The sequence below is a fragment of the Musa acuminata genome, chromosome BXJ3-2, assembly GCF_036884655.1.
Source record: "Musa acuminata AAA Group cultivar baxijiao chromosome BXJ3-2, Cavendish_Baxijiao_AAA, whole genome shotgun sequence".
Lineage (NCBI taxonomy): Eukaryota > Viridiplantae > Streptophyta > Magnoliopsida > Zingiberales > Musaceae > Musa > Musa acuminata.
In genome coordinates, this window is record NC_088350.1 from 22,091,302 (window position 1) to 22,110,127 (window position 18,826).

Genomic DNA, 18,826 nt, shown 5'->3' on the forward strand with positions numbered 1-18,826 from the left:
AGGAATATTGCATAAAGGTTTGTTTATGCAAGACACTACTCCACATATCATGAATGTAAATGTGTCTAAGAGGAAACGAGATGAAGTGAACAGTGCATACCTGTGGCATTATAGACTAGGTCACATCCATGAAAGAAGGATTCAAAAGTTACTAAATGATGGATATCTAGATCCATTCGACTACGTGTCATATGCAACTTGTGAACCTTACATTCGTGAAAAATTGACCAACTCTCCATTTAGTGGAATTGGAGAGAGAGCCACTAAGTTGTTGGAACTCATATATAGTGATGTATGTGGACCCATGTCAACTCATGTCATTGGAGGTTACTCCTACTTCATTACATTTACTAATGATTTCTCAAAGTATGGATATATGTACTTAATGAAGTACAAGTCCGAGGCCTTTGAGAAATTCAGAGAGTATAAGAATGAGGTGAAGAACCAGACTGGAAAGAGTATCAAAACTCTTCGATCAGATCGAGGAGGTGAGTACTTAAGTACAGAGTTTACTCAGTTCCTCAAGGACCATGGGATATTATCCCAATGGACACCTCCTTATACACCTCAGCTCAATGGTGTCTCTGAAAGGAGAAATCGTACATTATTAGATATGGTACGGTCCATGATGAGTTTCGCTGACCTACCCATCTCATTCTGGGGATATGCCCTAGAAATCGTAGCTTACCTTCTGAACAGAGTTCCAACTAAGTCGGTAGTGTCTACACCATATGAGATATGGAAAGGGAAGAAGCCTGATCTTAAGGTTGTTAAGATTTGGGGCTGCCCAGCCCACGTTAAAAGACACAACCCCGATAAGTTAGAATCAAGGACAGAGCGATGCAAATTTGTGGGATACCCCAAGGAAACTTGTGGGTATTATTTCTATCATCTCGAGGACCAAAAGGTCTTTGTAGCTAAGAGAGCAGTGTTCCTTGAGAAGGAACACATTCTTGGCGGAGACAGTGGGAGAATGATAGAGTTGAGCGAGGTTGGAGAACCAAGCTCAAGCACCACTCTACAGCCCGAGTCTGTTCAGGTACCTAATACACAAGTATCAACTTTACGCAGGTCTGATAGAGTATCCCATCCTCCTGAGAGATATGTGGGACATATTAGAGGAGAGGATGTAGAGGATATTGATCCTCAGACCTACGAGGAGGCTATTATGAGTATAGACTCCGGGAAGTGGCAAGAAGCCATGAATTCTGAGATGGATTCTATGTACTCCAATAAGGTTTGGAACCTAGTTCATGCGCCCGAAGGTATTGTACCCATCGGTTGCAAGTGGATCTTTAAGAAAAAGATCGGAGTAGCTGGAAAGGTAGAGACCTATAAAGCAAGGCTAGTGGCTAAGGGGTATCGTCAAAGGCAAGGTGTTGACTACGACGAAACCTTCTCACCCGTAGCAATGCTAAAATCCATCAGAATTCTATTGGCTATTGCAGCACACTATGATTATGAGATCTGGCAGATGGATGTGAAAACCACATTCCTCAATGGGAACCTCGAGGAGGAGGTGTATATGATGCAACCTGAGGGATTCGTGTCCAAGAACTGCCCAGATAAGGTGTGTAGGTTGCTTAGATCTATTTATGGACTAAAGCAAGCTTCCCGAAGTTAGAACATAAGATTTGATGAGGCAATCAGATCTTATGACTTCGTTAAGAACGAAGATGAGCATTGTGTATACAGAAAGGTAAGTGGGAGCGCTATCACCTTTTTGGTGTTATATGTGGATGACATCCTCATCATTGGGAATGATGTAAGAATGCTATCCACAGTAAATGCTTGGTTATCTAGACACTTCTCCATGAAGGACTTAGGGGAATCATCCTATATCTTGGGGATTAGAATCTATAGAGATAGATCCAAAAGGATGCTTGGCTTGTCTCAGTCCCGGTACATAAAAACCATTGTCAAAAGGTTTGGCATGGAAAATTCCAAGAGAGGTCTCATACCGATGAGACATGGGATATCGTTTTCTACGAGTATGTCCCCAAAGACTCCAGAAGAAAGGGCAAACATGAATATGATACCTTATGCATCAACAATAGGGTATATCATGTATGCCATGCTATGTACTAGGCCTGATATAGCGCATGCTCTGAGTGTCACGAGCAGGTATCAGGCGGATCCAGGCTTGGAGCACTGGAAAGCAGTAAAGTGTATCCTTAAGTACTTGAGAAGGACTAAGGATCTTTTACTAGTATATGGAGGTAATAGCCTTAAGATTGAAGGCTACACTAACTCAAGTTTTCAGTCTGATGTCGATGATAGCAAGTCAAATTCAGGGTATGTGTACACCTTGAATGGAGGAGCAGTGTGCTAGAAGAGTTCCAAGCAAGATACCACTGCTGACTCGACCATAGAGGCGGAGTACATTGCTGCATCAGATGCAGCAAAGGAGGGAGTCTGGTTGAAGAAGTTCATTACAGATTTGGGAGTCGTGCCGGGTAGCGAGGAGCCGATCTCCCTATATTGCGACAACAACGGGGCGATCGCTCAAGCAAAGGAACCTAGGTCTCATCAGAAATCTAAGCATGTTCTGAGGAGGTTCCACCTTATCAGAGAGATCATAGCCCGAGGAGATGTAGCAGTGGAAAGAGTTCCATCCGAAGATAACATTGCAGATCCATTGACAAAGCCGTTGTCTCAGATTGTCTTTGAGCGTCACAGGGGTCTGATGGGGATCAGACACATAGGTGATTGACTTTAGGTCAAGTGGGAGATTGCTAGTCATAGGTGCCCAGCAAGCCAATCACGTGAGTGATGGCACGTGTGACTTGATACAGAATCTTTTTGCTTATTATATTTTGGCATATATCACTTTATGACTATTGCATAAATGCATACATATATTGTGATGTCCTTGGATTTGTGTAATGGGAATCGGATCGTGATGAGATCACGATAATGAGATCGATTCACCTTTAAACACATATCCTAAATAATCCCGGTCATAGGTTACTCGAGAGGGACATCGTGATAACCGGATAGATTGGTGTGTTGTATACCCGTTCATATGATCGATGCAGCTGCTCTCATAGCTGCTCGTGTAGGGACACTAGGGATACAGTACAGGTGCTCATTGGAGAATGAGTTCACTGATTGATCCGCTTACGGAATGCTGGATGGTTGATGATGCCTTATTGTCAGACAGTGATTCCGTAGTCCTAGTGGTGTATCTGGTCCTTAGACTTGAGACACCAAGGATGTCCTGTATGAGTGCTCCACTCTTTGATACCAGACTTATAGGTTTGGCTGTCCCTAGATCTAGTACAGCTGGTCATTGGGAGTGGTAGTCGACCTTACGAGGGCTATTGAGTATCGATAGAGGATCATCCACTCTCGGCGTCATGAGAGGAATATCCTATGTGTTCTTGCTCAGACAAATCTCTGGCCAGGGTCATTCGGGTTGAGAGAGAAAGAGTTCTCCGGGAGAATCCAATTAGAGCGAGACTCGAGTAGAAACCGTATGGGTCTGACAGCACCATGCTCGATATACGGTCTCTGGGATATTAGATGGATGAGGGACTATAGGTACATGGTAACTGAGGACAGACAGATCCAATGGATTGGATTCCCCTGTATCGTTTGGGGACTACGGCGTAGTGGCCTAGTACGTCCGTAGTCGATGAGTCAAGTGAATTATTACAGAGATAATAATTCACTGAGTTAGAAGGAGTTCTAACAGGTATGACTCACGACCAGCTCGATATTGGGCCTAGAGGGTCACACACATATGGTAGGCATTGCGATGAGTAGAGGTTCGGATATGAGATATCCGACGGAGCCCTTGTCTTATTGGATGCAGATCCAATACCCACTAGGGAAGGACCCATTAGGGTTTGACACGGGATCTCTATAAATAGGAGGGATTCACAGCCTCATAGGCTAGAGTCTTTGCTTGCCTTTCCTATTCTCCTCTCCCTCTCCACCTCAGAGTAGGCCTGGAGTTTTGGGGAGCGTCGTCGCAACCCTACTGTGTGGATCACCGCTAGAGAGGAGGACGCTTGACCTCCTTCACCCTCTCCTAAGGATCTGTAAGGAAACAAGGATATATGATCTCCCTAGGTAACACAATCTCTATACGCAGTTTTATGTTTCGCAGATTTTTCGCACCAATCTTCGCACGACGACGAACATCTTTTTGGGAATCGGGGATTTTGTTTTCTTGTTCTTCCGCTGCGCATGTGATGTCGCCCCCATTGATTTCCCAACATAGATAACCAAGCTTTTACTATGGATAATATCCCTACATCATTCCCAATAATTAGGATGTCATACACATATAACACTAAGAAGGTGATAGCGCTCTCACTTACCTTCATGTACATACAAGATTCATCTTCGTTCTTAACAAAGTCATAATATTTGATTGCCTCATCAAATCTTATGTTCCAACTTTAAGAAACTTGCTTCTGTCCATAAATGGATCTAAGCAAACTACACATCCTATATGGGTAGTCCTTAAACACGAATCCCTCAGGTTGTATCATATACACCTTTTCCTTGATGTTGTCATTGAGGAACGTGGTTTTCATATCCATATGTCAGATCTCATAATTATAGTGTGCTACAATAGCCAATAGAATTCAGATAAATTTTAGCATGACTACAAGTAAGAAGGTTTCGTTATAGTCAACACCTTGCCTTTGATGATACCCTTAGCCACTAGCCTTACTTTATAAGTCAATACCTTTCCATCTACTTCGATCTTTTTCTTGAAGATCCACCTACAACTGATGGTTACAATACCCTCGGATGTATCAACTAGGTTCTAAACCTTGTTAGAGTACATGAAATATATCTAAGAATTCATGACTTCTTTCCACTTCCTAGAGTCTATACTCGTAATTGCCTCATTGTAGGTTTGAGGATCAATATCTCTTAGGAGGATGAGATACTCTGTCGGACCTACGTAAAGTCGAAACTTGTGTGTTATGTACTTGAACAGACTCGGGCTATGGAGTGATGCTTAAGCTATGTTTTCTAACCTTGCTCAATTATATCATGCTCCCACTGTCTCCCGCAAGAATTGTAGGGGATTCTAGGGTGACATCACATGCGTAGCGGAAGAATAAAAAATAAAAATCCCTAAATATTTTAATATTATGTTCGTCGTTGTGTGAAGATTGATGTGCAAAATCCGCAAAACCAAAAACTACATATATGAAATAGATTGTGTTTTACCTAAGGAGATCGTATATCCCTGAATCTCTATAGATCTGTAGGAGAGGATGAAGGAAGTCAAGCACCCTCCTCTCAAGCGGTGATTCACACAGTATGACTACGATGATGCTTCTTATATCTCCAAGCCTGCTATCTGAGGAGGAGAAGGGAAGAGGAGAATAGGAGGTGACAACTAAAAACCTATAGCTTATAAGCCTTTGGTTCCCTCATTTATAGAAGTCTCATATTAACTTAACCATAATAGATCCTGCCCTATTGGGTATTGGATCTCCATCCAACTACCCAAGTTTCTTAGATTAATGGATCTCTATCTAATAATATCTTATTGGCTCTTATTAAATCTCATTCATAGGATCCAATAATTTAAGGGCTTATTGGATATCTAATAAGATATGGGCTCCGACGGATATCTCATATTCGAACCTCTACTCGTCGCAATGCCTACCATATGTGAGTGACCCTCTAGACCCAATATCAAGCTGGCCGTGAGTCATACTTGTCAGAACTTATTTTGGCTCAATAAATTATTATCTCTATAATAATTCACTCGACTCATCAATTGCGGACGTACTTGGCTACTACGCCATAGTCCTTAGAAGATATAAGAGAATCCAATCCATTGGATATGTTTGTTCTTAATTATCGTATATCTATAATATCTCATCCATCTAATATTCCGGAGACTATATATGGGGTATGGTGCTGTCAGACCCATACGGTTTCTACTCAAGTCTCGCTTTAATCGGATTCTCCTAGAGAACTCTTTCTCTCTTAATCCGAATGACTTTGGCTAGGGATTTGTCTAAGTAAGAACACATGAGATATTCCTCTCATAACACTAAGAGCGGATGATCCTCTATTGATACTCAATAGCATTCGTAAGGTTGACTATCACTCTTAATGATTGACTATTCTAGATCTAAAACTTTTAGGCCTATAAGTCTGGTATCAAAGAATGAAGCACTCATACAAGACATCCTCGGTGTCTTAAGTCTAAAAACCAAGTACACTACTAGGATAATGGAATTGTTATCTGATAATGAGATATCATTAATCATCCAGCATTCCGCGAGCAAATCAATTAGTGAACTCATTCTCCAATGAGCACCTGCACAGTAGCCCTAGTGTCCCTACATGAGTAGCTATGAGATCAACCACCTCCATCATATGTATGAGTATATAGTACACCAGTTTATCCGGTTATCTCAATAATCCTCTCAAGTAACCAATGATCGGGATTATTTATGATTTATGTTTAAAGGTGAATCAGTTTCGTTATCGTGATCTCATCACGATCCAATTCTCATTACACAAATCCATGAACATCATAATATATTCATGCAACATGCAATATAAAGTGATAAAATATAACATATAATAAGTAAAAAAATTATGTATCATGTCACACATGCCATCACTCATGTGATTTGCTTGCAGGACACCTATGACTAGCAAGAATGTGTTCCTTCTCAAGGAACACTGCTCTCTTAGCTACAAAGACCTTTTGGTCCTGGAGATGATAGAAATAATACCCACAAGTTTTCTTGGGGTATCCCACGAACTTGCACCGCTTCGTCCTCGATTCCAACTTATCGAGATTGTCTTTAACATGGGCAGGGCAACCCCAAATCTTAACAACCTTAAGATCGGACTTCTTCCCTTTCCATTTCTCATATAGTGTAGATATACCAACTTAGTTGGAACTCTGTTCCGAAGGTAAGTTGCAGTCTCTAGGACGTATCTCCAGAATGAGATAGGTAGGTCGGTGAAGCTCATCATAGACCGTACCATGTCTAATAGTGTATGTTTCCTTCTTTTAGATATACCATTAAGTTGAGGTGTATAAGGAGGTATCCATTGGGATAGAATCTCATGATCTTTAAGGAACTGAGTGAACTCTGTGCTCAAGTACTCACCTCCTCGATTTGATTGAAGAGTCTTGATACTCTTTCAAGTTTAGTTCTCCACTTTATTCTTATACTCTTAAAATTTCTTAAAGGCCTTGGACTTGTACTTCATCAAGTACATATATCCATATCTTGAGAAATCATCAGTAAAGTAATAAAGTAGGAGCAACCACTTATGACATGAGTTGACAAGGGTCCACATACATTATCATGTATGAGTTCCAACAACTCAGTGACTCTTTCTCCGGTTCCACTAAAAGGAGAGTTAATCAATTTTCACTAAAGTAAGACTCGCAAGTTGCATATGACTCAAATGAATCTAGATATATATCCTTTAATGACTTTTGAATCATTCCCTCATGAATTTGACCTAGCCTACAATGTCACAGGTATGCATTGTTCACCACATCTTGTTTCCTCTTGGACACACATACATTCATGATATGTGAAGTAGTGTCTAGCATAAATAAATCATTATGCAATGTTCCTCTCATGATGATCTCATCATATAATAATATTAATAATTATTATTCTAAAAAACTAATTTATATCTACTAACTATCAAACATGAAATGAAAATAATATTTTTAATAATAGAAGGAACAAAATAGCATGCATCTAATGCAATAATAGCTCTACTAAGTAGATGTAGGGTGACCTCGCTAATAGTTATTATGGTAACTTTTGCCCCATTACTCATCTTGAGGTCTATCTCGCCTCTCGCCAATCTCTTAGGTCTTGCCAGAACCTACAATGAATTACAAATATGATAAGCACTACCGATATCTAATACCCATGTGTTATCATAAGAGTCTAGCAAATAAATAGGGACTGATCATGAATGTGCCTAAAGTTTCTCCAAGTTTTTTTTTCGCCCTCTCTGCAAGGTACCCTTTGTAGTTCCTCTTCCAGTGCTCATCTTTGTTATAATGGAAGCATTGACCTTTATCTTTTGTCTGGTCCCTTTTAGCAACCTTTGCTTTACCCGATCTGCCCTTGCCCTTGCCCTTGCTCTTCTTAAGGGACTTGTCTGCCTTCGTTTTCTTTCTAGTCTCACCAATATAGAGAATTAGCTTCTCTTTTTTTATAGTGCTCTCTACCTCCCTCAGCATATTGAGGAGCTCGGGGAGAGTTACCTCAAGCTTATTTATATTAAAATTTATTATGAACTATAAAAAGGAATCTGGTAGAGACTGAAGCATAAGATCCACACACAGGTTATCCTCTAAGACTATTCCTAGACCTGTGATTTTCTTTATCTACTTAATCATCTTTAGGATATGGTTCTAAACCGATGTCCCTTAGTTATCCTAATATGGAAGAGGCTCTTGGATATCTCATATCACTAAGTCCTTTTCTATTCCTCAAATAGTTTGTGGACATGTAGGAGAATGAATATAACATCATCTTTTCATGTTGTCTCTATAACTCTTGAGTCATGGAGCCAACATATAACATTGAGCAAGTGTGGAGTCATTTTTGTACTACACATAGTTAGCGATTTTATCCGTGCTTATCCCTTACTCGGGCGTAAGCATCACTATATCAATGACATACATGATTTTCTCCGTTATGAGAATAATTCTCAGGTTGCGGACCCAATCCATATAATTCAAACCAATGAGGCGGTTGACATAAGTATGCCATGTAAAGGATTTGAAAATAATATTTTCTGAAAATAAAGATGTGATAAAAAAAATTAAAATGCAGATTTCGTAAAAAAATAAACAAATAAGATATGGACTTTTATCTTAATCTACTCAGACTATTTTTCTAGCGAGTCATGTGACACTCTCAACATGTGAAACGGAAGTCTCTAACTGACATTCGATTAATATCTTAGTATAACCTCAAGTGACTCGACCAATCAAACTAAGCCCAAAAAGTATGCAACTGTTGCCGATCATAACTCATTGTGATTCTTGTCCTATTCGACCTCCGAACCACCATGGTCTCAAGAGACTCGACTAATCATGATGTTCGGTTAAGTCAATATCATTGTTATAAGATGAATATGATTTGATGATATACCCTCGAGGGACTCGACCAAGCATATCATGTCCTTAGGTCATCGATGATATCTCTATGTCGTAAGCAAGATAACAAATCGTGATATCGGTTTGCCTCGAGAGACTCGACCAACTTAGCCTATGTCAAAAATCAGTCCCTACCTATAACGATGGAAGGCCACGTGGGTCAATCTAATTGTCTTATATTTACCGACTTAATATTATCGAGAAAGGAGATTTTCATTTGATCTTCTAATATGACATGTCACACACATACATATTTAATATATATCTACATTATATATATATATATATATATATATATATATATATATATATATATATATATATATATATATATATATATATATATAAGCAATCACATGAGTAATCACACCAGATGATCATGAATCACAACCTAATATGATCAGGCTCAAGCTAGTGGGTCTAATCACTCACATTAAGATATATATGTGCAACGGTACATCTCCATACCATGTGATTGTTTATCTCATCCTTGTCGGTTCCGTCGGTATCTCAATGCATCTTCATGTATTGTGATCGTCCATCTCGACCTCGTGGGTCCTACCAAAGCTTTCATGCTCCCGCTACACCTCCTCATATGATTATAACTTAATTATAGGTACACAGGCCCAACAATAAATGAGAATAAAATTAAAAACTCATAGGCCCCAATAATAATAATAATAATCACATGTACACATATATTACATAATCCATGATCATTCGACCACATCATATATCATATATAAATATCATTATATAGGACTACTAGATAATAATAATAGTTAATTAAATATTTTAATTAACTAATATTTTTTTGAAATTATGGCCATGAGAATTTTTTCAATTATGAAGGGTATTTTGATAATTTGAATAAAAAGATAAAATCTAAAATTTCTCAAAATTTGAGGGACAAAACTATCATGTTGCCCAAAAAAACACTAACCCTCCCCTTTGCTATGTTGCAACCGCCTCCACCCTGTTGACAACAACCATTACGGGGGAGCGGGGATGTCGCCCCTACGGTCGGGAGCCGCTATAGGCGGGCGCCCCTATAGGCAAGTCACCCGCATACAAGCATTAACCCCCGACAAGCGGCTCACCCACAAGCGGCGCCCCTTTTTCGGGCGAGCGCCATTGCAAGCGCGCCCATTGGAGCCACTCGCCCTTGTGGGCAAGTCGCCCACAAGTGCTGCTTGCCCTCGTGGGCATCACTGTAGGTCGTTGGCAGCCAACTGCTTATACACAATTCAAAATCAATCTTTCACACAAACAACCTAGATCTGATAACACTGTAGGGAAGTCTAGAGGCAACATCACATACACAGTGGAAGAATAGAAAATAAAGTTCCTAGATTTTCCAGAAAGGTATTTGTCATCGTACGAAGATTGATACGCAAAATTTGTGAAACTAAAAACCACACGTGAGTTAGTTGTGTTACCTAAGTAGATCATATATTTTTGAATCCTTGCACATCTGTAGGAAAGGATGAAGGAGGTCAAACGTCCTCCTCTTTAGTGGTGATTCACATGGTAGGGCTGTAATGACGCTCCTCCAATCGTTACCCAAAACCCCACACCTACTATTTGAGGAGAAGAATGAGAGGTGGCAACCAAGAAACCTCTTAGCCTATGAGCCTTTGGTTCTCTCCTATTTATAGAGATCTCATATCAACTTAACCCTAATGGATCCTACCATATTGGGTATTGAATCTCCATCCAACTATCCAAGCCTTTGGATCTCTATCCAATAATCTCTCATTAGCTCGTATTAGATCTCATCCATAGGATCTAATAATTCATGGGTTTATTGGATATCCAATAAGATAGAGGCTTCGACGGATATCTCATATTCGAATCTCTACTCGTCATAATACCTGCCATATTTAAATGACCCTTGAGGCCTAATATCGAGCTAGCTATGAGTCATACATATCAGAACTCCTTCTAGCATAGTGAATTATTATCTTCATAATAATTCACTCGACTCATCGACTATGGACGTACTATATCACAATACCGTAGCTCCCAAACGATACAAGGGAATCCAATCCTTTAGACCTATTTATTATTAGTTACCATATACCTATAGTCTCTCATCCATCTAATATTCTAGAGATCGTATACCGATCATGGTACTATCAAACCCATATAGTTTCTCCATGAGTCTCGCTCTAATCAGATTCTCCTAAAGAACTCTTTCTCTCTCAATCCAAATGACCTTGGCTAGGGGTTTGTCTAAGCAAGAACACGAGATATTCCTCTCATGACACTAAGAGTGGATGATTCTTTATCGACACTCAATAACTCTTGTAAGGTTGGCTATTACTCTCGATGACTAATTGTGCTAGATTTGAAACTTTCAAACCTGTAAGTCTGGTATCAAAGAGTTGAGTACTTATATAAGATATCCTTGGTGTCTTAAGTCTACGGACTAAGTACATCACTAGGACAACTAAATCACTGTTTAATTAATTATTCAACATTCTGTGAGTGGATCAATCAGTGAACTCATTCTCCAATGAGCACTTGCACTGTAGTCATAGTGTCCTCACACGAGTACCTATGAGACTAGTTGTCTCAATCATATGGACGGATATACAACACACTAGCCTATCCGGTTATCTCGATATCCCTTTCGAGTAACCAATGACCAAGATTATTTAGGATCTATGTTTAAAGGTAAATCAGTCTCATTATCGTGATCTCATTAGGATCCGATTCCCATTACATAGATCCATGAACATCAATATATATATGTATATATATATACATATATATATATATATATGTATATATGTATATATATATATATATGTATATATGTATATATATGTATATACATATATACATATATATATGTATATATATATATATATATGTATATATATATACATATATATATATATATATTTATTTATTTAAAATATACATCGAGAGGATCCAAAGCATATCTTAAATGTGAATTGATATTTGATAAATTTTTTAATAATTACATTTGACCTAAATGTTACATTAATATTAGGATAGTATTAATATTTTAATATTTATGAGATGCTAATATATTTTTTAAAAATTTTCATAGTACCATATGATATTATCTAAAATGATAAGGTTGTCATTATATATATAAAAACTCTAACCCTCATTTTCTCGTCCCTTCTCTCACAAGTCTTATTTTTTTATTTATTAAAATATATATATATATATATTTATAGAAATATATTTTTATTTATTATATATTTGGGCCATACAATTTTTTTTGTAAGATTACATATTGATTAAATAAAAAATATATATTTATTTTTAAAATAAATATTAAAAATATTATAAGGATAAGTTTATCTTCTAATATTCAATGAACTTTTGAAATATAATTTTATATATTATTTATAAAATACTCGAGACATTTCATGAGGATTCATTCATTCAAACTCCTTTCCTAAAATACATATTACAATACAAATATATTTATATCCGTAGCAGATTAGAAATACAAATGTAGTTTCACGCATATCCTTACAGGAGGTTCATATACCACATATTCTACTATCAAATCAATTTCGATTATTTGATTATGAATGAAAATTACATATATATGAAATATAAGAGCAGTTGAGTGAGTTTAAAATAAATATTAAAATAAAAAATCTCCTTTTGGATGATTTGAATAATACACCATATCTTCTTAAATGTACTTAATGACTAGTTGTCAAATAAACATTCCTAAATTTCAGGTTAATTATAGATTATTTATATAATTAGTTATATTTATCATCTCGATTTTTATATTTTCATAATATTTTCGTCAATACGAGAAGAAACCAGATTAAATATTTAAATATTTCACTTTTATAAATACAAGGATCTTAATATAACTTTTAAAAAGTATAAGGATCAAAATGATAAAGATAGTTAATTACAAGAATAATCTATAATTAAGCTCCAAATTTTTAACTTTTTATCTAAAACAAAAATTAATAAAAAAAGAGAGAGTATTGTAATATTAGCTCAACATATTTAAGTTGGATCGGTGAGTAAGAACTACTTTAACGCTTTTCTAATCTCCAATTTGCTGAACTAATCCAATCAACAGAAAAACTATTATTATTTTATTAGAATTTAATATTTTATGAAATAGTTAGACTATGAAGACTAGTATCCAACTCTTCAAAGGAACTAAGAAGCTCAAATAAAAAAGTTTGATATTATATGATTATTTTTTATTATCAATATGATATTATAAGGAAAATGAATAAAAGTGAAAAAATAACTTTGATTGATATCTTAACAAATAGGTTAACCATGAATGTGTTTGTTAAAGATTGGCCCATCCACATTATCTTCTTAAATATGTTTAATGATATTAGTTGCCAAACAAACATTTTGGAATTCCCAACTTTTTGTTAAAAAATAAAAATATTAAAAATGATTTCTTTGTCACAAATTCGGAGTTAATCCCTATGCTTTGTTATTCCAAATGTTAGTATGATTTGGGTGACCCCCACACCCTTTATATATATAAATATAATGCAATTTTATTTTGATTAAAGAAAAAGTATGCAAGTTTTCTTCATGAGAGAAAGGCTAAGATTGCATCAAATCAGCAAGTGCTTCCAGCGCTAATCTCAAAGCGGCGTGGAAAGAGATAAGGAGAATAGTAAAAGATCTTTTGCTGTTAAATTAGGGACGTCGGATGCGGCGTGATCGTTTCATCTCATCGTCTACCCATTTAAATGGCCGGTCGGTGGAAACAGATGGCTCCCCGACCTTCCCCCTTCTCAGCCAACCCGATTCACCAAACCCTATAAACTCTCCTCCTATTCTTCCTCTTCCCGGAGGATCGGAGCAGGAGAAGGAGACGGTAAGACGTCGACCGAAGCCTCGTTGTGTACGGTCTCGGTCTTCGTTGCACCGCGGAAGAAGAAGGAGAAGACGAAGAAGAAGAAGAAGAAGAAGAACAAGAAGAAGAGGGAGTGGGAGGAGGCGATGGGCGCGATAAAGGCCGCCGCCGGGGACGCCCTGATCACGTTCCTGTGGATGTTCTGCGTCTCCACCGTGGGAGTCGCCACCTCGCTCATTACTTCCGCTCTTCAGATCCAGGGCGTCGCCTTCTCGGTCTTCGTCACCACCACCCTCATCTTCGCCCTCGTGTTCGTCTTCGACATCGCCTGCAACGCCATTGGCGGCGCAAGCTTCAACGCCGCTGGAACCGCCGGGTTCTACGCCGCAGGATTGGGCTCCGACAACCTCATCTCCCTGGCCGTCCGCTTCCCCGCCCAGGTAACGTTGATCTGTGGATCCGATCTTTCTTAGAAAACGATCGATCGGTCGTGGATTGTTGGCTGTATTGTTCCTCGTCGCAGGCGGCTGGGGCGGTGGGTGGTGTCTTGGCCATCATGGAAGTGATGCCTCTACAGTACAAGCACATGCTGGCTGGGCCTTCGTTGAAGGTGGATCTGCACACGGGGGCCATCGCGGAGGGGGTTCTGACCTTCGTCATCAACGTGGCCGTGCTCTGGATCATCGTCCGGGGTCCTCGCAGCCCGATCGTGAAGACATGGCTGGTCGCCTTCTGCACTGTCTCCTTAATTATGGTAGGCACTGCTTACACCGGACCGTCCATGAATCCTGCAAATGTGAGTTATCCCCGTCTTCCTTTCTTTTACAATTCTATTTCCTCTCGACGTCCTCATTACCAAATGCTGCCTTCTCTTCTCTCATCGAACCCGCTCTAGATTATTGCTTGGGGATAGTGAAATCTACTTGAAACACAAGTTTTGATGGTATTGGAAGAATATCCTTTTCCAAGTAGTTTGGATATACATCACCATGATTTGAACATCAAGCCGCCTCAAGAAGAAGAGGGATCTCCTACAGAATCTCTTGTAGATTTCCCAAATTTTATTGAGAATGCGTTGAAGTAGTTTTGATAATGAAAATTTAGTTGCTCGAAAATACCCTACCACAGTACAAAGGAGAGAGCCTCTCTTTTGTAAAGTAGCCTCTTTGGATCATTTTGGTAAAGTCAACCTTTTCTGGCGAAGAATGATTCCTATACTTAAAAAGTTAGGTAAACATACAATTAATGCGATATTTATTTATACGTTTTAAATTTAAGCTTCTATTCTATTTCTTCGCACCTTATAATTGACTTTTTATTTTATACCCGATATGTCTCATTAATCTTCTTGTCCCTTGTGTCTTGTTACCTTGGGTAATTAAATCATGATGATTTTGATTGACTACATGTCTGAGGTCAAAGAGTTGTTTGGTGCTTGCGAACCTGTATTTGTCACCAAATCGTAATGATTTTATTTATAATTTAGAAGTTCCAACCAAAATAATCATGGCCACATAATTGGTTGCAACAAAAGGAAGTGGATGCATCTTTGGTTCAGCTTAGGCCTATGGTTTATTTCTTTTTTATCATTATTATCTTGAAATTCTGAGAAATAGATCTAGAGTCCTAGTTTGAGTAATATAGATTGGATATGGAGTCATATATGAATATATATTTGTGATCTTATGAAATAAAAAGTTTTCATGTCATTTTTTATCTGCATAGTCTGAGTCCAGTCTCGGTTAGGATTAAAGTCTTGATAAGGTCCATTAATTAATGGAGTATCAGTTGAAGATGAGAGAAATGAATGAAGTTTTTTGTAAAGTCCTTTTTCCTCTTTTTAAGTCTTTTTCATGAAATGTTGTTCCTTGTCTTTTCCCTTTCTTCTTTATGCTTTCTTTCATCTTTAGACTTCTTTTTCTTCTTCACCTCTTTTCCAACCTCCTATATATCACACCACTCCAAAACAAGAGCCCTCAGGCTGAAACCATTGTCGGACACTTCCTACAGTCTTTGCAAACAGAGAGATTTTAACCTTAGCACTGATAACAGAAAGGAAGCCACCTTAAGATGCCACCAAAACTTACCTTTAACATTATGTATACGTCACACTTGTGTTCTTGTTAGTTTTATATTTAAGTTCTTGCTACTTTATTGTTTTGTGTTTATAATAAACAACCTGCTGCTTACAGATCAGTAGGAAAACTGATCTAAATATGGAGCCAAGTCTTGTTACATCCTCCCAGATCATCTTTGGGGATGATAAGAATATAGGAGAGAGAACCAATCCACATTCAAGCTTATGCAATCTCACACCCTTAGAGTTCAACACATGTTGTTTCTATTGATACTAGGCAAAGGTTATTGATGAATAAGTGGAGAGCAAAGAAAATGGGCTTAGATGCTAAATGAAATGTCAGCCAAGACGGTCAACAGCTGTTGCTGCTGGATGTCGTATTGATGTTACAAACTTTTATGAGTATCATTTAACCACATTAGCTTCGCTATTATGATTTCAGTAAATGACATTTTTGTTCCATGATGTTCTTCACTTGCTGATGTAGGCAATCATGCATATAATAGATACTGGGTTCACAGGTTTTTCTCTAATGTCAAACTATCTATGATTCTTTCTTCCTCTCTGTTGTGGTTATAAATATAGTCTATTTCATGTTAAATTTAAGGTGGTTAACACTTTTGTGTAAACATTTTGAAACTTTATAGAATTTTGGTTAGCATACTGACTCAAAAACCATAAACTAGTAGTCGGGTGTTTGGTGTCATGTATGAGAATTATTGTGTCATAAAAAGTTTACTTAATACTGCTTCGTGGCTTACCATTTATCAGCTGTCTATCCATCATCTGTTTTGACATTACATTATTATAATTGAGGAGGTTTGGTGACTCATGAACTCCTAATTTACAGGCATTTGGCTGGGCATATATCAGCAATCGCCATAATACATGGGAGCAATTTTATGTCTACTGGATAGCCCCTTTCATTGGTGCTATTTTTGCTGGTTGGTTTTTCAAGATTATCTTCCCTCGACGTGCAGAAAAGCCTAAAAAAGCATGAGGTTATCAGGTTCAGTTTGAAAATTTTTATCTTGAGATGCTTCAGAATGTAATAAGTTTGTAAAACAATACATTTGCTGGCAAAACTCAAGTAACCATTTGTCTCTATCCAGTATCTCTGCCTTGCTGCTTTAGAAGGATACATAGGCTGGTAAAACTGTAGGCATGCAAGTTTTATTTTCTCTTTTGCTTCTGGGCCTTATTTGCAGCGAAGAAGTATTTACTAGTTATGACTGCTTGATGGTGGGGTTGAAACTTGGAGCATGCTACTTGGGTAATAGGTATTGCAGCTGCTGAGAACCAGTTTCTGTTGGCCAAGCATGCCTTAAGCTAACTTAACTACTTGCTAAATTCTAATTTTTCATCAGGAAATTGTATGCATCATTTGGCATGGGATGTCTTCTGTATTGAATTATAGGTGATGCCACAGTACAAGCTTAATTTATTGCTTGCCAAATTATGTTAGGCATATGAAAAGTATTTCTTGGCTACATATTTAGATCATCTACTAAAGTTTCTGTACCAATTATTGAAATATGGAGATTCTACTGTTGACAAATAGGAAAACTTATCCTACTTACCTTAACTTGAGAGCTTAAAAGTTAGAGCTGGAAAGTACTTTGTTTTGATGGCATATGGATTGGATTAGTGTTACCTAATTCACGCTGTTGTTGCTAGTTAGTGCAAATGAATTCATCCATAGTTATTAGAAACAAATCAGAAAGCATGTTTAATGAAAAAGTATTTTAAATTATATGATAATTTTAAATTATGTGTAGTAAAAAAATTAAAATATTAAAATTAATAACCATATGCAAATGAAAATAAACCATTGTTAGCATAGAATATGATAAAAATATTAACACAGCAATAACAAAATTGTAACATCTCAATTATTTGAGGGTAACTATCTGAATTTTTTATAGTAATAAGTTAATATAATAAACACAACTTTTATTCATATTGAATAATACATGACAATATCTAAAAAATAATTATATTAATTCAATCCAAAATGAATTGTTCATCGATATAAAAAAAAAGTTTATTATGTTATAATAGGAGATGCATATGAATATTTGGGAGACAAAAATGGATACATTTTAAGTCATTAAAATGCTAGTCTTCTACCTTAAGGAATAATTTCTGCATCGCATTTTGAATTTACAAAATTGCGTTTATTTTGGTGACCATATGGAGAGAATGATTTACTTCAAATTGGGAAAACTCTTAGGACCTCAGTCCAATGATTTAGCTTCCTGCAGGACTGGAAGAGTCAATTGAAACCAAAAAAAAGAAAGAAAACAGGCAGGCATTTAATTGATATGAAGGTTTTCTCTTACATTATTACTAATTTTAAGATTGACATAAATATTATCTTAAGCAAATAATAAAAAGATTTCAATTAAAGGTGTTTAAGTAATCGGACAAAATTGATTCATTCTAGTTTCTTTTTTTACATAATCAATATCATAAGTGAATCTAATCAATCAATAGTCTGATTTATTTTTTTGATTCGATCACTCGGTTAAATTTGGTTTTGATAATTATTTATCACACATGCAATGTGGTTATGTTAGAGAAGCAATAACACTAAATTTCTCTACCTGTGACAACTACTCATACTCTCATTATAGATTTGATTGAATCAATATACAGTCTTATTCTTGCAAGAGAGAGATTAATTATGTGATCACTCAGATATCAAAGAATCAATCTTATCCTTGTATAAAGATTTACACTCTATAATTCTCTCTCACATATCTTCGGT

General features: G+C 37.1%; 1 protein-coding gene across 1 annotated transcript; it reads left to right on the forward strand.

Annotated features, from left to right (window-relative positions):
- The first annotated feature begins 13,914 nt into the window (after nt 1–13,914).
- LOC135631090 (aquaporin SIP1-2-like) lies at nt 13,915–17,163 on the forward strand. The gene is made up of 3 exons (XM_065138493.1): nt 13,915–14,419; nt 14,503–14,775; nt 16,907–17,163. Exons 1-3 carry the CDS (start codon nt 14,126–14,128, stop codon nt 17,054–17,056), a joined length of 717 nt encoding a protein of 238 aa, XP_064994565.1. The 5' UTR covers nt 13,915–14,125; the 3' UTR covers nt 17,057–17,163.
- Nucleotides 17,164–18,826: the final 1,663 nt, after the last annotated feature.